The sequence below is a fragment of the Aotus nancymaae genome, unplaced genomic scaffold (assembly GCF_030222135.1).
Source record: "Aotus nancymaae isolate 86718 unplaced genomic scaffold, 86718_ANA_hifiasm-v0.15.2.pri h1tg000007l, whole genome shotgun sequence".
NCBI classification, from domain to species: domain Eukaryota; kingdom Metazoa; phylum Chordata; class Mammalia; order Primates; family Aotidae; genus Aotus; species Aotus nancymaae.
Window position 1 is genome coordinate 55,200,710 of NW_026988418.1, and position 27,652 is coordinate 55,228,361.

Below are 27,652 nucleotides of genomic sequence, written 5' to 3' on the forward strand. Positions count from 1 at the left end.
TATTATGAGGCAAAGTGGGGTCACATATCCATTTAAAATATTTTAATTCTGACTAGTGGAAATGACAGTAATGCCTTCTTCATAATTAAAATATCTCTCTGAAATGGTCCCCAAATCAAAGCTTCTTCTTTTGCCATTAAAAGGGATCTCTTCTTGGTATTTTGTAAGGTTCTGATCATCTTTTATACATTTGCTACTTTTGTCTATCACTTTAGGAATCATCACAGATCAAGGTCGTCCTTTTAGTTTTTATGGTAGCTCTGTACCTCAGTGAGACCTTACCAGCTCATTCTCTACTCAGAGGTGAAGAAGCAGAGGCAGAGAGTTAGGGCCTATACATAATATGTATGGAAACCAAATTCGGGGTTTGTTTTTTCTTTTTCTTTCTTTCTTTTTTTTTTTTTTGATGGAGTCTCACTCTGTCGCTCAGTACAGTGGCACAGTCTTGGCTCTCTACAACCTCTATTTCTCGAATTCAAGTGATTCTTGTGCCTTAGCCTCCAGAGTAGCTGGAATTACAGGCATGCATTATGAAGCCCAGCTAATTTTTGTATTTTTAGTAGAGATGGGGTTTCGTCATGTAGGCAAGGCTGGTCTCAAACTCCTGACCTCAAGTGATCTGCCTGCCTTGGCCTCTCAAAGTGCTGGGATTACAGATGTGAGCCACCACTTCTGGCCCAGGGATCTTTCTGTTTCACTAGTGGGCACCACTGTGATATTCACACTCACCAGAAGTGAGCATTTACATCTTTTCTCCACTGTAAATAAGTACCTGTTAGTGACATGAGTGGAAAGACAGGAAGAATTGCAGTTCTTTGATTTTATGCCTTAGCTCTCTGAGATGTATATGCTGCTCCTAAATTAGTATTACACTTTTCTGCTTTGATTTGACATTCCTTGATAGGCAGAGAACACTTGTCTGTGCTCATGTCTCATGTCACTTCTTTTTCCCTTATAGAAAAACTCTTGTGTCTCCCATTTACCCTTCAATAAGGTCAGCGATTTAGATATTTTCCTAGACAATCAATTGAGCATTAACAAATTCAAGGAGTTCTCATCTCTTTAGTTTAAATGGTAAACGACTTAGGCTAATAAAAACAAAAAGCCAGCTACGTGAATATCAAATTTACTAGTTCTGTGAGGATATTGTTTTTCTCTTTCTTTTTTACCTCAAAGAATATGCTTTGCTTCCCCTGGCATCATGATTTAGTCTTCAACCCATCAGAGTTCCTGCTACTGCTGGTACTTTCCTACTTGAGAAAGTCCACAAATGCTTTCTAGACCTCTGTCCTCCTGACATATTCTATTCCATTTGATATCTAGGAACTCAGAGGCCCTTCATCATTTTCAAACACATCAAGTTATATTTATGGCAAGACCACAATTAATAAAATGTTTCCCAGAATATATGTGTTACATTTAGAGGAAACAGAAGTAGTATTGACTTGTTTCTATCACCAAAGAGGTCTATTTAGTAACTATATTTTGTGGGAAATATTGATAAATTTTATCCATTCAACAGACATGATTTGAGAGCATACCGTGGAGACCTAACCCTGCCAGTGTAGCAGGTGGTATAATGTGTCTATGTTTGATATATAATGTGTCTATGTAGATGTGTCTATGTTTGCACACGTGTGTATGTGTGTGGCAGGCACTAAGGATGACTTTACAGAGGTTGGAACTTTTGAGCAGAGTTGCCAAGATGAGTGAGAGTTCACTAGGAAAACAGAAAGGAAGTTGATATTTCAAACAGAGGAGCAGCATATGCAGAGACAAAGAGCTCTGAGAGAGTAGATGGATCCAGACTCCTGTTGCTGATAGCATTGTGCAAGATTCGGCTTCAATATGACTAACCTACAGTTTCCTCCAGGTGCTCTGCACACTGAGTCCTTGTGTCTTGGCTGAGAGTGTTGGAGAGTTTCTGGAGAGTGCTCTGTGTCAGTTGACCTTGAGGACACTCCAGTTTGGCCTTCTGTAAAATTCAGAGTTGAAGTCTTCTCCATGCAAGAGCTCCCTGATGTCACCTATTGGTTGGAAGATGAGGTGTTGAGGATGGGGCCAGCTTCTATTTCTGTGGCCAGTACTGAGTTCTGTTATCCTTCCTTTAGGTAAACTGTGCCAATGGACTGATGCCTGCCTGTCTCATCCCTGTGCAAATGGAAGCACCTGTACCACTGTGGCCAACCAGTTCTCCTGCAAATGCCTCACAGGCTTCACAGGGCAGAAGTGTGAGACTGATGTCAATGAGTGTGACATTCCAGGACACTGCCAGCATGGTGGCACCTGCCTCAACCTGCCTGGTTCCTACCAGTGCCAGTGCCCTCAGGGCTTCACAGGCCAGCACTGTGATAGCCCATATGTGCCCTGTGCACCCTCCCCTTGTGTCAATGGAGGCACCTGTCGGCAGACTGGTGACTTCACTTTTGAGTGCAACTGCCTTCCAGGTAAGGAGCTCCCTAGTGTCCCAGGATTAGGGGACAAACTCCTAGCACAGGAGGTGGTGGGTGTGGCTCGGTTGCTTTTTTTAGGAAGCTTCCTAAAGCAGGGAAAAAGGGAAGTGAGAATTTTGTGTGGGGTGGGTTGCTGGTGAGGGAGGAGTTTTATGGGCCCACTGTGGTCCATAAACTGAGCAGGGGGTAATTTCGCATGTCAAGGTTTATGATGATGAGTGGCTAGAAAATTGTTTATTGTCCCTTTTGTAGAAACAGTGAGAAATAAGAGGAACAGAGGTCTGGGAAAGAGACAGGAAAGTCTGGAATGGAAAAGAACAGGATGAGAATTAGACGTTGGAAAATATGTATGGGTGGTTAATAAAGTACTTTAAACTGAATTGACATTAACAGTGGGTGATCAGTTTTCCTATGTGCTTTCACTTTTGATGGAGTAATTCATTGTTTTCTTGTTCACCTAAATGCAGCCAGCTGCCCTTTCATGATTTTCCCTGGGCTACTGGCCTTCACAACCCGCTCCCATGTACCCTCTCTGACTTTGGGGTAACCCTGCCCTAACTTAAAGCTAGAGAATTCTGAAACTGAGGAGGGGGTCCTCTGTTAATCAATGAGCACTTTTTAATGAGCTGATAGATGGTGTGTGAGAGACTACACATGGCACAATACTTTGTTACACTCTTCACTGGTACAAGTGTCTTAGAGTGCACACACAACCCAACGATAGAAACAAAAAGAACAGTGTCAGGGAGCTTGGGGCCTGGTGTTCCATGGAGAGGGAAAAAGGAGCAAGCCTGGCCAATTCATTCAACTCCTTATAAAAATGATGAGGAGGCTAAAAACCAAAAATTTTGATTGGGAACAGAATACAAGCAGCTGGAGCAGATGAATTACCAAGCAACAAAGATCCTGTTTTTATACAAATATCCTTAGTACAAAAACAAAAGAAGGAAAACTGTAGGGGGGAATAATGTGCTAAGTAAGCAGAATTGCCTCAAAAAGAAGTTGTTCTAGCTACTCTTTCAGAGTGGGAATCTTAGATTCTGGTATTGTGGATATGGTTCACATATAATGGGATTGTGTGTTTTATTTTGGGGGGATTAAAGGTCATAGGTTGGGCCTCAGTATAAAATCAACTGGTAATTTATTCATTTAATTTGGTAAAAATGTATTGACTGCCTGCTATGTTCTAGGCACCATACTATGTATTTGGAATACAGCTATACAAAGCATTGCCACATAACTGAAATGAAAACTTTATATTATTTAACTAAGTTACAAGAACAAGCTCCTTAATTGTATTACTTTTTCTCTTTTAATAAAGAATAGATGATGTCATTCTTGATACTAAATAAATGTTTATTAACATAATATTACTATCCACTTTATCTTGTAGAAGAAATAACTACAAGACATCTGTCTCCACGCTTGTATTTGTTTGCATTTTAAGGGTTAAAGACAGAAATATAAATGTAAACAACTTTATTTTGAAAATATTGTAATATTGCAAGTATTCTATGAGTCTGATATTCTAGCAATCTAATTGACTAGTAACTGATGTTAGTATGATTTATTGTTGAAGGCTAAATGTGTTTTTCAGTTTCAAGAAAATTACTTTTAATAGTTGCCTAGAACAAGAGGTTGATTTGGCAGCAAGATGTTGACGGGAAGTTAGAGAAGTCAATAAAGGAAGTTTTTAGCTGAGAGAGAGTGATTATTCACTCCCATAGCCTCTGCATTGTTACCCATTAGCCACGATAAGAACCTTAGGGAATTCTGAGAGTGAGTCCAGGAAAGGATCTGTCAAACTAGAATAGTATCTCCTCCTTGAGAAAGGAAATAACCAAGGATTCCGCAGCTGAGAGGCTGCCAGGGCTAGTGAAATAGAGTAAGGAAATCTTGGCTGTCTCTTATTCTCTGCTTGTAGTTTAAAGCAAGACATTTATTTACTCACTGATGGGGTGTGTGTGTGTGTGGGAGGGGAGATTAACATGAGGGGTGGGGATGGGGAGATTTGGTGAAGAGAAAACTAACACTTTTTTTTTTTTGGTGGCTCAGGAACTATGCCAGGTACTTCCATGCTTATTAGCTCAATTACACAAAAATCTTGGGAACAGGTATCATTTTTCAAGTTTTCCCACATGAAGTAACTGAAGTTTGAAGCTGTTAAGTGATTTACCCGAAGTTGTACAGCCAATATGTGGTTAGGCTGGGTCCTGAAACCCAGGCAGTTTATTTTCAAAGCCTTAACTTTGTGCATCTTACTGCGCCACATGCACGTCTGCTTCCTGAAAGTACTTTGTAGGTGTGTACAACTTTTTGTTAAATGCTTTGAGCTGTTTGGGTTAAAAATATATGTTCATGTTATGAGAAAAACAAGATACTTCTAATTGTAATCAAATAGTACTTGTTATATATCAATATATATATGTGTGTATATATATAGCATTGATTGTGCAGATGTTTAAAAGTAGTTACATAGACTAGTTCTTGCTTTTCAGGGTCCCATAATCTAAAACAGATGACTTCAGCTTTGGACAAATATATAGAAAGAAAATTAAAGAGAATTCAAAACAATAGATGATGTAGTGACAATGTGAATAAAGATGTTATTTATATAATTTGTTAAGATTTTATGCTCATTGTTCATATGTCCCAGGTGGAGTTCAGAAAATATCACTTTATTTCTATAAAAGGAAATGGTGCCTAGAGATGATTTTCTTTTAAAAAGTCATTTTCATAATGCAGTGCCCTTCCTTCCATTGCCCTTCCTTCCATTGCTCCCCCTGCTTGTAAAGAGACTAAAATGTTACTTAGAGTAATAGTTACTATCTCAATGTAAACAGCACCTTATTTGAAAATTATTATTTCAGTGATAAAAATGGGGAAACAGTCAGCAGGAGGCAAAGTAGCTTGTTAAAGTTTTCTGCAACTCCTAAATGGTTGCTTCCACTGCATTTCACGTCTTTGCATTTCTAATTGAGGCTTACCGTAACCACCCTATTTAAAATTGTAACTGTCCCCCATCCCCTTAATTACTAACCCTGGTCTACTTTTTGTTTTCTTTTTCTGTAACTCTTATCTTCTTACTATATAATTTATACCATGTAATTTACTTCATTATGTCTATTGTTCATTGTCTGTCTTTTCCAAATTCTACTGCCTCTTACCCTCTCCAGAATGAAAACTAGGATCTTTGTTTTTGTTTACTGATGTATCCCAAACACCACAAACAGTGCCCAGTATATACTAGGCCTGCAAATATGTATTGACTGGCTGACTGTATGGTTTAGTATCACGTCATAGTATTGAGAATGTAACTTTGGTCTTCTCATTTTTTTCTTTGTATTGTGCATCCTAGACTTACTTTGGCCTCTCCTTTTGTCCTTGTATACTCTGATACGGGATGAGAATTTTGGAGTCTTTTTCAACTGTGAGTCAGTGAATGCCACATAACTTAGTGACTATGTTTAAATGGTTAAGTTACAATTCTTTTCTTGCAAAGGATACTGTAGTCACTGTGAGTATATTTTAATATTGTAAGACTCAGGAGGGAATTAAAACTACAAAAATGACTCATCTTGTATGACACAGAAATGTTTCTTCACAGACGGAGGAGAAAAATAACTTCAAGATAGAACTAATAGAATCAAATCAATGAACCACATCTCATCTTCTTTTTGAATAAGTAACTGTTAGAAATCCAGACACTTCATGAACTTTCATTATGTAAAGTCTTTAGCAGAAGCTACAGGAGGGGCACCCAGCCACAGTAACTAGAAAGACTAGTTTTGTTTGTGGCTATTTTAATAAAGTAGCACAAGTAATCAAAAAACAGTAGGCTGTTTTGAATTTACTCACTGTGACTTATGAGTTCACCGTTGGATTGGACTATCCTCAGTGTACTTTCTTTTCTTCTTTCTTTCCCACATCTCTTTATTCCTCTGATTTTGTTTAAACTTCATAAAGAGCTCTCTGATCTTTCCTTTCCAAACAATGAAGGTTTATCCTTTGCGAAACACCTCTGTACTCCACAGGCTGATGATACGTGATATCCCTATATCATTAAAGTAAAGCTTAAGCACATTTTGTGGCTTTTGTGTCTACTCTGTTGTTGCTGAGCTTAAGAACTATTAGAAATAATTGCCTCCTGCATTTTCACACTTGGGGAATGTGACATTCTCTTGGGTATTATGCTAATCATATTTTGGCAGGTTTCTTTGGAACAGATGCAGAAATGATCATACCACTCTCCAGGGTGTATTATTTTAGCTCCTTTGACTTGGGCCCTCTGTTTTACCTGATGTTCCTGAAAGATGTTCCTGATGTCCCTCACTGTTCTTTCATGCTGGATGTTCTTGCCTATGCTGCCTCCTCAGCTTTCTATCACCTTCTTCCCTTTTTTTAATACATAACTCATTCTTAATGATTTGTGAAAGGCACTCTGTTTCACTGAAATGCCTTCTATATTCCCTACCCTCCATGTGGATTGGAGACCTTCTAAGGTCTTTTGACATCTGCATATCTCTAGCGCAGTGCTTATCACGGTAGTTATTTATCTGTTCACCTTTCCAAGTAGAAACTCTCATTTTAACTCCCTACCATAGTCCCCAGCATCCCCAGTGTAATGCCTGCCGTAAAATGGAGCCTCAATGAATATTTTGAAAATGAATGAATTGACTGTGTTAAACAGAGAATTCCTATATTCTACAATTTTTAAAATGTACTGAAATTATTCTCTTTGAATCCTCCTATTCATTTCTTTGATTTATTTGGTGACAAAGTTAGAAAAAAGTGGAGGAAGATATCAAGGGAAGCAGGTGTAAGCAGCGAGCCTGGGGTGGGGGTAATGGGGTGGGAGTTATGTGGCACAGTCACAGGGGTCTGTGAGCTAATCTGGACTCATTCAGATAATGGAAGATGTGTGCCAAGAAAACTGGTTGGATAGGGAAAGGCCAGGGATTCCCTCTTGCATTCTCATACTTCTTTGGGGCATGAGTCATTTTCTTTTCTTTCTTTCTTTTTTTTTTTTTTTTTGTGAGACAGAGTCTCACTCCCATCACCCAGGCTGGAGTGCAATGGCATGATCTCGGCTCACTGCAACCTCCACTTCCAGGTTCAAGCTATTCTCATGACTCAGCCTCCCAAGTAGCTGGGATTACAGGTGCCTGCCACCATGCCCAGCTAATTTTTTGTGTTTTTAGTAGAGACAATGTTTTCTCCGTGTTGGTCAGGTTGGCCTTGAACTCCTGACCTCAGGTGATCCACCCACCTCAGCCTCTCAAAAGTGCTGGGATTACAGGCATGAACCACTGTGCCCGGCTGCATGTGTCCTTTTCTTGGGTGTTATACTGATTGTATATTGGCAGGTTTGCTTTGTGATAGATTTCTAATGGGGGAAAAAAGTATCCTTGTATCTTTTTATCTTTGTCTAGTTCCAGGTATTCCTGTTTTTTTTTTTCTTCACTCTTTCTTCTGGGGGAGAGGGAAGAAACTCTTTCTTCACTCTTTCATGGGAACTTTTCTTGAAGACTTTGAGCCCAGCTTGGGAGAATCTTGATTGTGTCATTTCATCTCCTTTCTGCTCTCATCGTGCTTTTCTCTACCTAGCCTTTCCACCCTCACACCTCCCAGGGTCTGAAAATGGAAAGATAAGGGTGTTTCCTTGAAAGATGCTGTTCTGTGTGGGGATGACAGGTTTGAAAAACATTTTTCTGTTCCCTGCCCTCATTGCCATCATTAATCAGTTAAGTGGCCCATGGTTTTGTAACAGCACAGTCTTAAAATGCTTCTCCCAAGTTTAATTTCTCTCCATTTGACCTTTTAAGGATGTGAATTGGCTTTAAGCAGTAGACTCCCTTTAGCCTCTCTGTGAATCAGCTACACCCATCCCACCCACGGGTCTGGAAACTTGTCTGTTTACCTTTCCCTAAAAACTTAAGATATATTTTTAAGAAGTGCCTTGTAACTTTTCATATAGTCATTCCCTTGCTTTGGGTAGACTGTTTCTTACAAGAATTTGGTTGTTCTTTCCAAAAAGTTCTGTATCTCTATTTTTAAAGCATAAATCCTGTCTTAATTTTGGAGGAGAACTGATTTGGCTTGGATTTTCTCAGACATGGGAACTTTTGACCGAAGTTTGTATTTTTACATTGTCAAAAGGGAACTCCTGGATCCCAGAAAACATATGAACTGCAATTGGGTAAAGTTTCTGGTTAAGTACTTACTCCTACTTACTAGCCATTTAATCTCGGGCAAGTCAGCCATGTGGCCCTCAACTTCCTCATCTGTAGCATAAAAGGATTAGATAATCTCTAAGGGTTGCCATAATACCACTAACAAATATTAATATTAGCTAATATGTGTAAGATACTGTGTTTAGTGCTTTTTCCCTTAATATAATAGCTTTATTGAGATATAATTTATATACCATACAATTTACTTTTTAAAAAAGTACACAATTCAAAAATTTTAGTATATTCCCAGATTGAAGTAACAATCACCACAAACAATTCTAGAATATTTTTATACATCAAAAATATTCTACCTTTTAGAATATTTTTATACATCAAAAATATTCTACCCTTTACCCGTTATCAATTACTCTCCATTCCTTCTAACTCCCTCTCAGCCCTGGTAGGCAACTACTAGTCTGTTTTCTGTCTCTATTTGCCTCTTCTGGACATTTCATACAAATGGAAGCATGCAGTATGTATTAATTTGTGGTAGCTTCTTTCACTTAGCATGAGGTTTTCAAAGTTCATTCATCTGGTAGCATATATCAGTACTTCATTCCTTTTCATGGCTGAATAACATTTGATCATATGGATTTACCACACTTTATCATTTTATTTATCATTGGTTGATTGACATTTGAATTGCTTCTACTTTTTGAGTATTATGAATAATACTGTTATAAACATTCTTGTATAATTTTTTGGTGGACATATATCTTCATATTTCTTGGGTATATACATAGGAATAGAATTGCTGTGTCAGATGGTAATGCTGTTTAACCTTTTCGGGAACTGTCAAACTCTTCTGAAGTGGGTACCTTCCAACCAGCAGTATATGTGAGTTCCAGTTTCTCCACATCCTCATCAACACTTGTTATTGTCTGTCTTCTTTATTATATTCATCCATAATATGAAGTGTTTATCTCATTGTGGTTTTGATTTACATTTCCCTGATGATTGATGATTTTGAACATCTTTTCTTATGCTTATTAGTAATTATGTATCTTCTTTGGAGAATGTCTCTTCAGATCCTTTACCTACTTTATAATTGGGTTATCTTTTTATTATTAAACTGTAATAGTTTTTAATATATCCTAAATACAAGTTTCTTATCAGATAATACGATTTGCAAATATTTTCTGTCATTCTTTTTGCTCTCTTTTCACTTTCTTGATGATAGCCTTTTCAGCCCAAATGTTTTTAACTTGATGACAATTTATTTTTTCTTTTTTTGCTTGTGCTTTCGGTCATATTTGTGGAAGCTTTACTTATCCCAAGTTACAAAGATTTACTATTTCTAAGTGATTTATAATTTTAGTGCCTACCTTTAGCTCTCCAATCCATTTTGAGTTACTTTTTATGTGTGAGGAGGGAGTAACTTCATTCTTTTGCATGTGGATATTTAGTTGTCCCAGGACCATTTGTTGAATTAAGTTCTGTTTATCTAATTCATTTAATGTTTATGATAACCCTTTAAGGTAGGTCCTGTTAATTCCCTAAGAAAGTTTAAATATCTTCCCCATGTTCACTCAGTTATTGCATGGCAAGGCTGAGAGTTGAACCTAGGCAGTTCGGCCCCAGAAGCCATGCTTTTAGCCATGAAATAACTGTCTTTCCTGCCTCCCTTCTTACCTACCTACCTATTGACAGGGAAGAAGTACCTCAACAATAGTCCATCAGTTATAAAAAGAAAACACTTTGTTTCTTTTCTGTTGTGGTTATGCTAAAATGCTGCTTCTTTTTTAATTTGCTGTGGTTGGTGAATTCAGTTAGTTGTAACATTGGCTAATATAAAGTTCGAGTCACAGTTTCTATTCCTTATAGTTTAGCTACAAAGTCTTTACTGCCTCCCTGACATCCTAGTCAACTGTATTTAGTCTTACTCATCAGAGAGATCAAGTTAGGGGGAGGATGGTCATCGACATTCTGGTACACCACCAAACCTCTCAAGTTTAACAGTGGTAGGCCAGGAACTCTATTTCCCCAACAATCTAAAACTAATCTAAGCATTTCCAAAGAATGTCTTCATCAAGAGCACAAGACTAGGAGCAAAGACCCTATAGTTTGGACCCAGTAGGCCCATGGATTCTGTAGGGGTGGGCTTCAGTGGTTCATCATTTTCTGGCTTGTTAGTCTATTTGTAAGACTCATATTTCTGTATGAGTAATATGATACATTTTTAAAATTTGAGTATATTTTCAGTCTTTTTCAGGCTTGCTTAGTGATTCATCTGCTTAAATGGACTGAGTACCAAATACCTGGAGAAATATAATTTTCTTCAATAAAGCCTTCAGTGATTTCTGTCTTCCATAGAGTGATTTCTTTTGATTTTTTTTTTTTGCCTAATGTTTTTGGTCACTCAGTTTATACTTATTTACATGACTGCCATTGTATTAAGAGAAACCAGTCATGTTCTAGTGTAGCAGAGCAGATGTAGAATACCACAGAAACTTACGGTAAGGAATAAAGCAAAGTGTGATAAATGTCTGTCTCACTCATCAGGCTGTAAATGCCACAAAAGCAGGGACTTAGTGCTGTATCACCAGTGCCTAATATAAGACCCAATAAGTATTTTGAGTGAGAGAGAGGAACCTTAAGGGAGATTTTGAGGAAGCCAAATATGTAATCATACTATATTCAAATAGGAGAATATTTAGAATAGAAGCTGGTAGTCTTCTGTTTAATTAGCTCAGGGGTTTGGTAGCAAGGAAAGAGAAAGGAAGAAGCCCAAAATATAAACTACAGAGAACCACAATGTGGACAGTTAGAGTGAAGTTTGGTGTGCTAGTTTCGTTTTTCATATAAGAAAAAATCAAGAGGAAGGAAGCAGTGCTATAAGTTTAGAGAAGAGTCTGATGAATTAGAAATGCTGGCAACTTAATTAGTAATAATGCCACCCAATTTTCAGATACCTTTTAACATTTGTATAGCACTTTACTCATGGTGTGGCACTTATAATTTGAAAGACAGGCTAGGCAAGTGGAATTAGCCTCATTTTTTACAGGTGAGGAAGCTGATGCAGAACTTTAGCTTACCATGCACTAATAGCGTGCAGGTGCTGAGATTGAGACTTGACCCATATCTTCACATTTTAAGCTCAATATTTTTCCGATCTCCTCCCCGCCTTTCTTCCCCAACTGGCTTGGAGGCTTCCTAGCAATCATTCAAAGAAAAAAAAAATAAAAGGAACTTAAATTTAATTAGGTAATTTTTTATCTGTTCTTCCCATTAGTCTGGTATGGAGCTGGGGAAAATCTAATACCCTGTTTTTTTTTAGAATCAGTGAATATCTCTGTCCCAAGTAGACATTTATTACCCCTGGGATTTTATTTCATGAAAACATTTTGAAATGTTTGTGAGGTGACTATGAAGGCATGCCATTGGCACAGTGAGTCATTTCACTGTCTAGCTATGCTTGAGGCCACAGAAAATTGGGGATTTTTCATATGGTAAGTCCTGGGTGAGCAGCTGTTGAACTGAAGTCATGAAGCAGCTCTATTCTAATTAATAACCATGTTTTGTGGGAACAGAGCAGGTTGTTTCTTCTCTATGAGATTCCATCATTTTCTTTTGTTCTTCATTTACCAGGTTTTGAAGGGAACACCTGTGAGAAGAATATTGATGACTGCCCTAATCATAAGTGTCAGAATGGAGGGGTTTGTGTGGATGGGGTCAACACTTACAACTGCCGTTGTCCTCCACAGTGGACAGGTATGTACAGTGTGGAGAATCCACCAGAATGGGGTATGGATTGGTAACCAGAAGAGGACTGTTTTTTAAAATATCAGTAACGAATATCATAGGTCTGCTCTGGGACCAGTGTATGAACTGAGCAGGATCTCCATGCTAGATCATTGCTTATTGTACTAACCTCATACATTCTCCTATGTTCACTCAAAGACATTTTCACGGGTATTATTGGGCAACAACTCTGAACTCAGCACCATGCTAGATGCTGTGGCAGGTATGAGAGAAGAGCATTACTGGTGCACCCTAAACTTATTATCTGTGAAAAGCAGCATATTACCTAGAACATTACTAGAACATAGTAGATGCTTAATAAATATTAAAGAGGAAAAAGAATCCTGAAATGCTAAAATAAATTGTATAGGCTATAAGAGTTCAGAGCTTATTGTTTGTTCATGGACAGAAATCTGTCCCATCTTAATGTCATGTCCTATAACTAGGCAAAGTGTTGGGCAGGTACTCTTAATGACATTATTTTTATGATATGCATCTTACATTTTTTTTCCTATCCCTTTTTGTACACAGAACAAAGATGTGGTTTTTTTTTTTTTTCCTCTGACATTAGAAGAATAGTCTTGCTTAATTTTACAGCATCTTGGAAGTTTCTCATGTAGTCTTAGGCAGGTTGAGTGACTTGTGCAGACACTTGGTTCTTATTTCTGCTTGTGTCTGTTTATCTACTGAAAGTAGAGATAATTAAGAACTGATTAACGGACTAAGAGTTGAGCCTTTTTGAGAGAAATTAATTTAATGTGGAAACCCAGCAGGAAGTTAGTATTATAAGAACAAATTACAGTACCAGTGATGGACTGTCTCCTACAAAGAAATTTTGATGTTGAGTGCAGCTGTTACTAGCTGGTATTCTTTAGTGTCTCCGATTTGCTTTTTTAAATCTGTAGCCGCTAATTATTTAGAGTACTCTTTAGAGCTATAGGCTATGAATAGAAAAAGATAAAAAGTGTTTAAAAATTCAGTAACATGACTTCCTGGGAGGGCAAACATTTCTGTTTTTAATCCCCAAACTGTCCCTTCTAATACCTTCTCATCAGGTTTTCCTAGAATTGGGATATCCCCTAGAATTTCTTCATGGTGTCTTGATCCTAGAACTTCACTTCCTACCCCTCTGTACTATTTGTCATATTCTCTCTTCTAGTTTTTGCCATTTTTCTATGGTAGATTTTTCAGAGGCTATTTTTTCAACTTAAAAAATTACTGTAATTACATGATAAATAGTAACTAATTACATGACCAAAAAATAGGAAAAATTTGTTTTTTTTTTCCTCTTTTTAATGATCCTTATGGTATTGGACAGGATGAGATCGTTAAGAACTTGACTAAGGCCTGGTGCGGTGGCTCACGCCTGTAATCCCAGCACTTTGGGAGGCTGAGGTGGGTGGATCACAAAGTCAGAAGTTTGAGACCAGCCTGACCAACATGGTGAAACCTCGTCTTTACTAAAAATACAAAAATTAGCTGGGCGTGGTGGCACACGCCTGTAATCCTAGCTACTCAGGAGGCTGAGGCAGGAGAACTGCCTGAACCTGGGAGGTGGAGGTTGCAGTGAGCCAAGATTGTGCCACTGCATTCCAACCTGGGCGACAGAGTGTGACTTCGTCTCAAAAAAAAAGAACTTGATTACATTCTGATTTCTCCCATGCTCTGTGAGAGAGTGACTGTGTAGTACTGAGGCTTCTGATGCCAGTGAAGATTACTGAATCTTCTGAAGCATTGTAATATTGTTGCTGGTTTTTCTTTGATACCACATTTAGTTTCTTGCTTTTATATTAATTAGGAAGGCCTTCTCTTGGGGGAAACTTTCCCAGTGAAATGATATTTTATTCAAATTTCTTATCCCAGGACATTTAATAAATGCCTCTTTTTGATAGAAGTCCTTATAAGATGTTTCTGTTTTTGTATTTTCCGGAAAGGGTGGTGGAGGTCATGGATAAGTTTAATGTGGCAATTTTATTTCTTTTGATCTGTTGTCTGTCATTTAGAGTGACCGTCAGTGTTTTGTTATTCATCACAGGTTTTCTTCTTCACTCCTACCAATTCTTAGATTCCCAATGACAAGCCTTGTTTTTGCCCTGCCCATCATCAACAGGATAAAGTCTAAGGTCCTTCCTTTGTTATACGAAGCCTTTCATGGCCTCAGCCCTGTCTGCTTCCCCAGTCTCCTTCTCATGCATCTAGCAGCATACCCTAGCAGTTCTCTGCTCCCAGTTCTCCTATACGTACTGCATAGTGCTTCACATCCTGTGTCTTCATTGGTACCATTCCTTTTCTCTAGGTTTTCCTTCTCCACTCCTCCCTCATTTTTCTCATCATTTTTTGCATGCCTGACGAGATCAAGTGGTTACCTCCTTCAGGAAAGCTTCTGTGATCTCTCTCCAGGCTGAGCTAAATGTTCTCTGGACTCCCTTGGTACCCCATGTATTCCCCTGTGATAACACTTACTGCTTTTATATTGGTATTATTATATGCTTGATGTGAGGCATGTACCAAGTTATGGGGGCAGTTGGACTATTGATGACAGCAGTTTCTAGCACTTTTTACAGACCTTTGTTCTCAGTAGCATGTAGCTGAGCTATTTACCATCCCAGACCCATCCCATTGTAAAGAGAAAAACAGAAGGAAAATTTTGTGTCATAAGGCTTCTATTTCTACTGATATGAGATCTATAAATTCAGATTAGTGTTTTCTGTGTTACACAAATTAAAGAAATGAACAGAGCAGCAATCTAATAGGAGTTCACTAATGTTTATTAGCATCCAAATAGTGTGCTAATTACAATGTTTAATTTTGTATAATCTTTGCAATAACTCTGTTAGATATAGAGTTTAAATATCTGTTTTTTCAGATGATGATGCATATTCAAAGGGTTAAATAATTTGCCCAAGACGCATAGTGGTTGGGTTAGGGTTTGAATCTAGGCTTGTTGAACTCCAAATATGTGCTCAAATCTGTGGTCTTTTTTCTATAAAAAATTGATTTTATGAGTTGTCTTTGTTTATTTTAAAAACTTGGGTCTTTTTAATAGACTGAATATTTCATTTATAATTTCATTATCCTAAGATTTGGTGATTTAGTCCTTGTGTTTTTCCTTTTCAAGAACCTAGCTGGTTACTTTGAGGTTAGAAGTTAACATTATGTGAATGCTTTTATTCAGTCTGATGCGTTTTCACTGGGCCTTATTACCTTTGTTCAGAATTCCTTTTATAATTTCCAGCTGTAGAGTGGAAGCATTAACTATTTGGTCTGGCTTTTGACAAAATGAAAAAGGAGGGGTTAGGGTAGTGAGGTGAGGAAGTGAAGTTGCCAGCTATCTGAAAAAGAATGGGTATGACTATATGGCTGAAAAAAGGCATTAATTTTAAACAAATGGAGATTTAGAAATTTGCCATGCTTTTAATGAGAAGAGTCTGATAGTTATGACTTTGTTTTGTAAGTGCATAGACATGAAAGACTTGGTGTTTTGTAGCAAGTTCTAGACTTCAAGATGAGCAGAAATTTTTCCAGCTCTATTCATGGTTTGATTTAGGGTAAGTCAGCCTCCTTTTCTCAGAAGGCTTTATTTGCTATTATCTCTTTCTTGGGACATTGAAACAATAAAAAATGCAATAAAAAGTTTGTATTTTCATTTGTTCTGCAAACAGCTATTATGCTGAATATTCTCAATTCATGCTGTTCTATATGGTGGCCACTAGTTTCATCTTACTATTGAGAATCTGAAATATGGCTAATTGACAGTTACAACACATCTCAGTTATGGCCAAGCATGGTGGCTCATGCCTCTAATCCCAGCACTTTGGGAAGCTTAGATGAGTGGATCTCTTGGTTTCAGGAGTTTGAGACCAACCTGCATAACATGGCAAAACCCTGTGTCTACAAAAAAATACTAAATTAGCTGGGTGTGGTGGCATGCACCTGTAGTTCTGGCCACTCGGGAGGCTAAAGTAGGAGAATCACGTGATCCCAGGAGGTTGAGGTTGCAGTCAGTTGTGATTATACCACTGCACATACCACCCTGGAGGACAGAGCAAGACCAAGAACCTGTGTCAAAAAAAAAAAAGAAAGAAAGAAAGAAAAGAAGGAAAACGAAAAAAGGACTTCGTATGGGGAAAAAAGATATTTTTTTAATAATGTTTAAATGTTGATTAGATGCTGAAATAATACATTTTGGTACATTGAATTAAATACAATATAAAGGTGAATTTCCCCTATTCCTTTTTACTATTAAATATTTTAGTAGCCACTGGAAAATTTTAAATTATATCTGTGACTCTCATTATATTTCAGTTGGACAGCATTATTTCAGATGCAAAGATAGTCTGTAGGTGTTACCATTGCTGCTGCTATGTGGGAGCATCTGTTGTAGCCCTGAGGTAGAGGAATAGAGGGTTTCCCCGTTGCCTGTGGCAGAACTCTCTTATACCCCACTGCAGGCATTTTAACCTACTTGGCTGTCTAATTAGTGTTTGTTTGTGGCTTCCAAAATTCTCACTCTTGCGGACTAGCTTAAGCTCAGATGGAAAAAAGGAATTGGTTTTAGAGAGTGGGTGTGTGGAGATGATTTTCTTCTTTATATGAATTGTTTTATAGGGATAAGCCTAAATACCTGGATGTTTCTTTAGGAAATAGAAATAGACCTGAGGGTTGGATGAAGATAGAGCACGAATGTCTTTATTATACTGCATTTGGCCTCAGGCCATCTTATCAGAGAAGTTCTGCTCTGGCAGATATCCATTTAAGGAAAAAAAGTTTTTAAAGGGCTCAAAATTTATTAGACCAGTGTAGATTAATGTTTTGTCTATATAGACTATTTGAATTTTCTTTTTAAAGGTTCATTTCCTTCAGAATTAAAGTTGACCCTAAGCTCAACTCACAAATTCCTCTCTGTGGTTTCTTTTGACTTTGGGCTCACTTCTGGGGCAGATGTGATTTATTTTCCTGTGCTTGTTATTAATCCAGAAATGTAATTTCAGCGTGGGCTTGAAATAGTGCTCTGGGACATGAAGCAGAAATGAACAATGGAAGTTAGGTGGATATCAGTCAAAAAAAATGGACCACACTTTCTCTGAGCTCTCCTTTACAGTGTGATGAGCCTCAAGAGCTGGGGGAGGTTTCCACTGCTGTCAGTGCTCCCATTTCAGTAAAAATGTTCGGTGTGAGTTGGCAGGTACACTCACCAGACGTGGGGCATGAGCTCCTTGTGTCTGGGAATGGAGATTTTCATGATGGTGCTTTCATTTTGAGCTAGGTGTTCCTGTCTCAGTCCAGCCTCTAGCTGGTGATGAGTTATTCTCGAGAGTGAGGTTTTTCTCACAACCATTTTTCTACCTTTTTTAAAAAGACTGTAGGGATGGAGCTCTTTGATTGAGAGAGGAAACTACTTAATTATATCTGGGACTGAAAAGGTATTCTCATTTATATTCTGCATGGAGGAATGGGAAAATACGTCTCATATTTCAGTTTCTCTGCTGTCAACCTGATTGTGAGGACTCTATATATAAGCAGCCTGTTCTCTGAATTCGACCTCCTCACCCCAATTTTAGTTTCCTATCAGTTGGGCAGATCGCCAGAGTGCTAACCTGAAGCACCCTTGCCCCAGGTGTCCCAGAGTTGATTAGTGGCGCTGTTGGTGGAAACAAGAGTGAGTGGAAAGTCTAGCCCTACACAGAGGAGGTGAGGCTGCAGGATCTTTCGTGCCCTGCAGTCCAGGACTCAGGGTGTAGCCTTGGCTATGTTACAGGCACGATCCAGTTTAACTTCATGGCTCCTTAAGCCCCCATGGAATGGTTGTAGATGTTTACAGATATTTTTTGAACAACTACTGCACAGAGTATATTATGCTAGATACTGTAAGAGACACAAAGAAAACAATTTCTATTTTAAGAGTGGCAAAATTGACTAGGAAGAAATAAGAAAGTCCGCACATAACCACACTAGAATTTGGAAGAACAAGGGTAGGAATTAGGAAGCATCTGAGTACTTGGTGGGGTAAGGAAGGAGCTGACTGAGAAGAGTGAACTTCTGTTTTGAGTCTGAGTAATGGGAGAAAGTGGGAACTATTGACAGAGTTGGAGAAATAGGGTGGAGACGATGGTAAGTTAGAGATGAGTTTTCCAATGAAAAACGGGAGCTCAGAATACAGGCAGGGGTGAGAGACTCAGATTTGTAGTCTCTTTTTGGTTACCATGGAATGTGTCAAGTCTGTGAGGGAAAATGGACCGAGTGATAAGAACAGAGGATTTGGACCTGAAGTATGAGTAATGTCCACGCTTCAGAAAATGGATGAGGAAGGGGATCCAAAGAAGAAAAGCGAGCAAAGGGGAGGTTTGAGGGGTGGGAAGGAGCTCAACCATACATCCTTGAGTCAAAGGGTGCAGCCTTAGAAGCTTGCCCGGAACTCAACTCTACACGCCTCTGAGGTAGCTCCTGTGATATTTTACTACTCTCACTGGGCTATGTGCTCAGAGACTATCAGCCTCTGCAAGGCAGGAAACTGCTCTTACTTATTTTGACAATCCAAGGACTGATTTTAACAAACCATGGTTATTAATAAGTCACAACCAGGAGACTCAGATATGAATGGTAACTGCAAAATGTTCATCAGAATATTTGAGTTATTAGAAATCTTCTGAAATACAGTTTTAATATAATCAAGAGAAAGAAACTGAATTGCAGGAAGTTAAAGAAAAACATAGGCTTGGGGAAGGGGGAAGGGAAGAAATGGCTTTAGATCACTATGTAAGATTTTGCACAACTAAAAAGGAAGAGAAAGAGAGAGAGAGACAGGCAGGGCTATAGGAGGTAGAAACTTTATTCATCTCATTGACCATAGAGCTTTGGCTACACTGAGAGCTAAGGCAGCTCAAAGGGCTTTGGCTAATGAAGTGGATTATTGGGAGAGGTTTACTCTTACAGGTTTTAGTAGGGAATAAATTAGGTAAGATGTCTCCTGGAAATATGAAAAGAAGAAGATGGGGAAGTTATAGTCAGAGAGTAGAAGTATCAAGTTGGAGATTTTAGGAGAACAGTGAGTGTCTGATAACGGGGTACAGAATCTGAGCGTTCTTGTGATATGGAGTGGATATGGAGGTCTATAAAGTTGAGAAAAGTAAGAACTATTGACTCAGATGACTTTACTGGTCCTCAACCCAGATGTTGATTTCATGGGAGACAGGAGAGGAGAGAGTGAGAACATAAGCCATGTGCTTGTCATTCTAGGAAGGGGAAATTGGTCCATGAGAACAGGAGACTGTGGTGTGATAATTTATATTATCCTATGTCTTTTAAAAAAATTTTTAAAAGGACTTCAATTCATCTATCTACTTTTAACGTCAGAAATTAGAGTGTATTTATTGATGTGTTTCTCTTGAAGATGACGATTAACATACTTTTAGTTCTCATATCTTTCATTCACTCCCTAGATTTTGTATAAATAATCTGGGTTTCAATATTTATATTATTATCAAGTTTATAAACATTTGTGTATTCTTGAAAATTATTTCTGATATTTACAGTTTATAACCCAATTTATAATATTTTCAACTTAATTGTATGTGCTGCTTGTTTTTTGTTGACTACCAGTACAATTATGTCACAACATTTTTATTTCTGAGTTCCTTATTTTCATTAACATTTTAGCTAAATAAGTATCTTTGAATAATTTTATTTCAGAGACTTTATATGTTGGAGCCATTTGGTTACTCAAAATGTCTCTTTTGATTTAGTTGCCTTAATACACAAGTTGTATCTTGGCTAGATGTCAAATTCTTGGGTCATGAATTAATTCTCATCAAGTTCTTAGACATTGTTCCTTTGTGTCTTCCAGTGACTATTATAGGGAAATACAATGTCAGTTGAGTGTTTCTTCTTTTTCATAAGTAACACTGGGCTCCCTGCTCTTTTTTTCATTTGTTGTAGAGTTCTCAGGAAAACCTATTATCTTTGCAGCAGGTCTTCATTCTTTTTTCTGCAAAGCTAAAATCTCTCTTGGTAATTTAATCTGTTCAGTTTTTGTTTTGTGTTCTGTGAGAGCTCTCTTAAGGTTCTTCTTTGTAACATTGACTTATATTTCTTCATTGCCAATTCAGTCCTTTATAGATTCTCCTGCCTGCCTCTTAGCCCCTTTCATCAGAGATTGATGTCCTATATTATTTTTTATTTCTTTGTAGAATATGTCTAAATGTCTTAAGCATATAGAACCAGTTCTTTCTAAAATGTATTAGCTCCTGGAAGTGAATAATTTCCCCAGTATGCTTTTCATCAACATCTTAAGGGTTACATTCTCCATGTTTTATGTTGTAGAATCTTTTAATAGGTGCCATGTTAGTTTTTTTTTTCCATTTTACTCATTCTGAGGAGAGTAACTGCCTGCTCATATACAGGGAGGTGGGTGCTCTTTGGATCCCCTCACTCTCAACCTGGCTGCAACTGGTTTTTCCTCCTGGTGCAGTGAGGGGCTCTTTTAGGTAGACTGGCTCAAAAACCCAGCACCCTAAGGAAGTGGGGAAAGCCGGAGAGTGGGGCCTTCTAGCAAGAGGCAAAGTTCGGCACCACTTTCTTCTCTGTAGTGGGGTCAGCTTTATGAATGCCCAGCACTGGCCCAGTCTCCATGGCAATCCACACAGTGGCTGAGCCTGGATTCTTTCTGGTGCATCCGGAACCTGCCCCAGATGCACTATAGTATTTCTTGTTGCTGTAGTGGCCACAGGAGCCTGTATCTGCAGTGGTTGAAGTTTTTGTTGACTTGGAGGGGTGAGGTGGAGTTCAGTCCATTCTCCTCACTGCAGTGGAATGGACTTTCTAAAATACACATTGCATCGAGTCATTTCTTTGCTGGAAACACTTCAGTGGGTCCTCCTTGTCTTTGGATTGAGTCCCAAGGCTGTGCATGTAACTCCCTCTCCAGCCACACCTCTCTGCACTCCCTTAATGCATTCCTTATAATTCAACCACAAGAATTTTTTTTCATTGTCTCAAATTAGCCATGCTCTTTCTTCAGCTCAAACCTATGCTTCTTTCTACCTGAAATACTCAGCACTCCACCCTTTCTCTACACACCCCTCATACACTTCTTCCCTCTTACACAACCTGGCACAGTCCTCCCAGGCTTTGTCTTAAAGGTTTCATTCTCTAATTTCTCTCTATTCTGCCTACTTTGTACTCCCAATGCAATAGGTATCTATGAAAGCATCTATCACTGTCTCATTGTTTGTTTGGTTATAAATCTGCGATTTGTAAGTTATGCAGGCAGAAGCCATGGCTGTTTTGTTCTCTATTATAATCCCAGTGTGTAGAGTCAGAACCTCGCATATTTTATGTGTGTGTGTGTATATATATATATTTTAGATAAACAAATGAGTGAATTACAGCATTAAATCTTCCAGTTGTTCCCAGCCCAACCTCGTATCTCCAAATTCACAGTTCTTCTTACCTTTCTAAGATACTTTAGTATTTTTCTTCAGTGTGTACCAAGTTTGCACTAAATCTGTAAAACTAATTATATGTGAAGACTATATTTGACAATCAGTGTAAAGCATGTATCATATCTAGAACCTAGAAATAACTCAGTACGTATGTTTTTACTGTTGAGAAAAGTAAGAACTTTTCCTCATGATTCTTCACCACTGCATCACTCCATTCGATCCACTCTGGCATGTATCACAAGCTGTGAGTTTTCATTCACTCTTTACAATCTCTTCCCCCATTTTGCTATAAGCTCCAGGAGGGCGGGACTGTGTCTGCCATTCACCTTGGTATCCATGGCAGCCGAGGAATACAGAGAAAACCCGCCCTTCTCCCCTAGTTTCCTGTCCGTTACAGTGTTTGAAAGAGGAGGACTGAGGGAGCTCTGCAGCAGAGGGCTGACTGGGCTGGTGCCTTTAGGGAAAACTCAGGTTTCAGTCGAAGAAGGAAGTTGTGCACCTTAATGTAGAGTTGCCCTTGAGGCGTAGTTGAAGGATTAGTGGTCAAAGGCAAGGTGAAGCTGGGTGTGGTACAAAAGAGATGGAGTTTAGTGACACAAGAAGGGGACTGGGATGAGGGGTTTGTGTGTGAACTGGTGGTGTAGACAAGGGTGGTGGACACTTTGGGTAAGAACAGTATAAAGACACTCTTTGTTGCTAAGAGAGAGGTGCATTGAAAGACGATGATGATTTTGGGATTAGGATAACTCAGGTAAGAGAACTTGAAGCAGATAAACATTCATTTAACGAATATTTCTTTAAGCTCGGCACTGTGTTGAATGCTGGAGATTCAGCGATGAGGTAAACAGCTACCCCCCATTTCTTTGTGGCATTGACAGCCTAGTGAGAAACACAGGCATAGACAGACAGTGTACTTTGTAAAATTCTGAACTGTGCTAACTGCCTTGCAGGAAACATAGAATGTGTCTGGGAGCATATGAATGGGCAGAACTCATTGTGTTTGGTGACAGGCAGGTAAAGTCTCTTTGAGAAGGTGACGTTTTCCATGAGACAATGAGTAGGAGTTCCGGGAGGGTGAGGATAAGCATATTCCAGGCACGAGGAATCACATGTGCTAGCCACTGAGGAGGGAAAGAATGTGATGATTCTGAGGAATGAAAAAAGCGCAGTGGCTGGAGCTGGTGGTATTTCATGGTTAGGGTCTAGAGACATAGGCAGAAAGCACAGGGAGGTGTTACACTTTTATCCTAAATGCAAAGTAATTCATCAAAGGATTTGAAGAGGCGAGCAGCACCGTCCACTTTACATGTGAAGATCATCCTGGCAGCTCTTTAGAAGAGACGCTGGTCATGATGCAGGGACAGGCCTTTGAGAAGTCCTGAGAAAGATGCTGGTGTCTAGAATCAGTGGAGGAATTTCTTGCATTTCTTCTGTATGTGTGTCCTTTCCACAACTATTTTATCCCCTTAGCCACATCTGTGCTCCCAGACCATTCTCTCAGTAGGCAGGCCCTGTGGACTGCAGTGTTTATACAGAATGCTTCACCCAACTTTACTCCCAGCAGGTGATGGGACACGTCGCAAGCTCGTTCTTTGTTCTTCAGCTCCTACTTCAGCAGCGTAATAGAAAGTCTCCTGTGTATAGAGCAGAGGTTTTGTAGGATAGAGATCACAAGAATGATCTGCTCTGAAACAGAAATACATGAAACTCCAGCACTCAGGGTCTCGGGTGACTGCTGGTTGGCAGGGCATATTGGAGACAGAGCTCTCTTGACTCAGCCATAGAGGAGAAGGTAGCAGGGTCAGGGCAAGGGCCAGCCAAGCTCATTTTTTATTTGTTCCTTTTGTGGGGATTGTTGTTGCCATGAGAGTTGACCCTTAACTGGACCAGTGATGTGATCCAACTTTTTCCCACAGACTTCACAGTTGAGAGATGACTGGGAAGGGTGAGAGCTGAGGCTCAGCAACCTTTCTTTCTTCAATTCCTTTCTCTTCTTTCCTTTCCTTTCTTTCTGTCATCCCCCACTGTGTTTTCTCCCATCACTTGTAGCTCCAAGTCAGATCAGTGGTTTGTGGGTGGGGCCCTTGCCTTGAGAGAACCGTAATGAGCTGCTTGTGTCCCGCAGGTTACAGCTCATAGATGGTGACTATTTCGTGGTCTTGGCTCACTTGGAGCCTGGTGCTGATGAGGCCCAGGCCATGGTTTCTATTTCAGCACAGACCTTTTAGGTTCACCCTGTTACAGTAACTGCCACAGGCTGTGCCCATAATCTTCCTTGTTCATCCTGAAGCCAGAGGATGGAGCAACAAGAAAAGATCAGCATGGAGGTGACCCTCCTCCTGCAAAGCCAAAACAGGATACGGACTTTGCTAATGCTGGGTTGGTAGTGCCGTGTCATCTTCACTAGTAGCACTGTGAGCTCCTTCCTCTTTCCCCACATTCCTCAACAGTTAGCTCAGATTGGCCTTCTTCATTTTGAAAACTAACTTGATCTGCAGCAATCTCACACCCCAACAGCTTTTTCATCACTGAACTATTTTCACTTCTAATTCTTTTGCCAACTAACTGTGCAACGTTGGACAAGTTGCTATACGTGCCAGGTCCTAGTTTCCTCTTCTGTAAAATGAGCATGTTACATTGGTTGCTGTCCAAGGTTAGTTCCACCACGGACCCCAAGTGCCTAGTACAGTGGCTGCCATGGATACCGAGGTGAATGGCAGACACAGTCCCGCCCTCCTGGAGCTTATAGCAAAATGGGGGAAGAGATTGTAAAGAGTGAATGAAAACTCACAGCTTGTGATACATGCCAGAGTGGATCGAATGGAGTGATGCAGTGGTGAAGAATCATGAGGAGATGCGCAATGGAGACCTACTCTACTGCTAAGACAGGTACCTAGCCTTATGAATAAGGAGGGAAAAAATGTTTCAGGTGGATGGAGCAGCTGATGCAGAGGCACCAAGGCAGGAAAGAACTTAATGTTTGAGGAATCAACAAATGTCATTGCTGTTAGCATAAACTGTACAAAGGAGAGGTGTAGATTTGAGTATATTTATGAGGCAATAGTGATCTACCAGAAAATTGTCAGTAGGTACAGGTGGCACTCAGTGTTTAAGGTATCAGCCAAGGATATGCTATTTTGATATTTCATTTCAGATTACTCCAGAGTCATTGTGGTAGTAGAGAGGGTAGTTTCTAAAAACAAGTTATTTTCTTTCTCTCTTGCCCATGGGCAATGAAAAGAGCCTAACTAGCCCACTGCCTCAGTGCTGATGTTAAAAAAATGACAGTAGCCTGCAATATCTGGCAGGTGGATATTACTGGACAGGATAATTATCACCCTTGAAAACTTGCCTAACTGAGCTTTGTGCAACATTTTGGGAGTTCACCAGCAAAGTTTGTGTGTTGACACAGGTGATGAAACATGCTGACACTTGTTTGTATTGAAGATTTAGTAGCTTGGTAGGACATGGAAACAATACAGCTCCCCTGTTTCACCAAAGGCTTTTATTTGCTAGGTAGCCTATAACTTAGTGCTCTCTCCTCCTTTCCCTACTAACATAAAGTCATTTGCTTTTAATTCCTTCTAAATTCTATTGGCCAACTTACCTTCAAACGCAGTATTAATCATGTCTTTCCTCATCCTCCTTTACTTGTTGTATCAAGTTCCAAATTCATACTCAAATTCAAAGCATCAGTGACCTCCAGCTTTTTCTTCTTTTAAAACCCTAGCCAGAGAATATACTCCAGTTATTTTAATATCTTTAAGACTTAATCCTGTATGTCTCTGTAAATATTCTACTGCCAGCCCAGGCTGGTGCCTTCTTGCCATGGAGTAGTGGGATAAGCTCAATGACCTTAGAGCTTGTACTTAAGACCTCTAGGTGATCGCCAAGAACTTTACCCATTCTAGTATCTAGTGACCTTCTGCCTTTATTCCTCTCTAATACGAATGTTCCTTAATGGTCTTGTGCAGCCAGGACTTCTCAGGGTGCTGTGAGACCCTGGGGTCAGGGACCTAGTGTGTAGATTGTGTTGATCACATCCAGGACTGAGTACTGAACTCTGCTGCAGTCAAAGAGCATCAGATTTGCAGTCAGACTGATCTAGGTTTCAGTGAAGCACTCTCACTCACCAGCTGTGTGAACTTCGGAAGGTTTTGGTTTTTTTTCCTTCCTGAGCCTGAAGTTTTTTATTTTTAGGCTTCTGCGTTTATTTTCTCCTGTGCCAGGAGGGTGGTGACATGAAGAAAGTTGTATCGTAGCAGATGTTCCACTGGGAATTTTAGAATAAGCAAGTGTTACGGTCACCCTGGTTACTGTTTTTCCTATTCTGAATTATAGAACTGGTTGATATAATTTTAATAGGGAGAGAATAATCTGGCAGAAAAGTGACTAGAAGGGAATGTGAATCTGAAGAAATGTGCCTGAACCTTACAGAATTATGATACATCCAGTAGATATTTACTTATAAGCCAGTATCTTCTTGGATCTCTACATTTCCTTTCCCTGACAAGCACTATCGAACAGTTACGTGGTGCAAAGGTGTTGAGTGAAGGCAGTTAATCTCCAAATTCAGTCTAATTCAAAAACTGGTGGACTCTGCCTAAAAATACATTTCCCTTTTAGATGGGAGTTTGCAGTCACAAGTGTTTCCATTACCCAATTGTTTAAGTCATGATTTGAGTCTTCACCTCCTCCATCCCGTCCACTTCCCCATGCCTCTGTGCCCGTGGTAGGCAAGCCCAAGACATGGAGATGGCTGTCAGCTTCACACCTCAGGCTGTTGTTAAGAATTCTAGAGGAAGACAGCCCCAGTTCAAATCTCGGCTGTCCTTCACTCACTTCCTTACACAGGCAAATTATTTTACCTCTCTGAGACTGCTTCCTCAGATATAAATGAGATAATTTTTATGAGCACCCCGAGCACAGTGCTTGCTTCCCAGTAGACGGTCAATGGCTATTGCCTTCCTTTCCCAAGATTGCCATATTTCCTTTCCAGGCATGGTTTTATTTACCTGGTTTGTCTTGCTACATTATTTCAGTGTCTATTACAGTGCATAAAAATGTATACAAAATAGTTTTAAACATACTGTGTCTTATAGTACCCAAAATTATCACAAAGCCTCAATAAAGAAAAATGACAGGCCGGGCGCGGTGGCTCAAGCCTGTAATCCCAGCACTTTGGGAGGCCGAGGCGGGTGGATCACGAAGTCAAGAGATCGAGACCATCCTGGTCAACATGGTGAAACCCCGTCTCTACTAATACAAAAAAATTAGCTGGGCACGGTGGCGCGTGCCTGTAATCCCAGCTACTCAGGAGGCTGAGGCAGGAGAATTGCCTGAACCCAGGAGGCGGAGATTGCGGTGAGCCGAGATCGCGCCATTGCGCTCCAGCCTGGGTATCAAGAGCGAAACTCCGTCTCAAAAAAAAAAAAAAAAAAAAAAAAAGAAAAATGACATCTACATTGCTCACATTCAGCAAGTCAGTTTGGTTAGTGGACAGTGTAGATATTTGAGTTAGCATAAATATAATAGACAAGACTCGGCAATTTTCATGTTGCAGTAGCTCTTCACCTACTTCTTGGTCATGTTTTCATTTCTCAATCCCACCTGCATCCTAATAACACAGGTGTCATTACTTTGAGGTACCATTTCTGCTAGCACTATAAGACAGCAAAGTTTCTGTAATAAATGACATCATCTGCCCTGAGGGAGATGATTGCCAGTGACTTCACTCCCTCCCTCCTTCACTCTCTGATTCCTTGACTCACTCACTTACTCATTC

At 39.5% G+C, this 27,652-nt stretch overlaps 1 protein-coding gene across 2 annotated transcripts in view; it reads left to right on the top strand.

The window, feature by feature from the left end:
* The window catches only part of NOTCH2 (notch receptor 2), a 159,410-nt gene that overhangs the window by 69,904 nt on the left and 61,854 nt on the right, over positions 1–27,652 (top strand). Inside the window, exons 4-5 of one of the 2 annotated variants that reach the window (XM_012458827.3) lie at positions 2,112–2,447; positions 12,275–12,397. In XM_012458827.3, the coding sequence (XP_012314250.2) occupies positions 2,112–2,447; positions 12,275–12,397 (459 nt within the window). Of the gene's footprint in view, positions 1–2,111; positions 2,448–2,705; positions 3,887–12,274; positions 12,398–27,652 lie in introns of those variants that run through there. The other variant, XM_064372641.1, reaches the window with a different exon arrangement.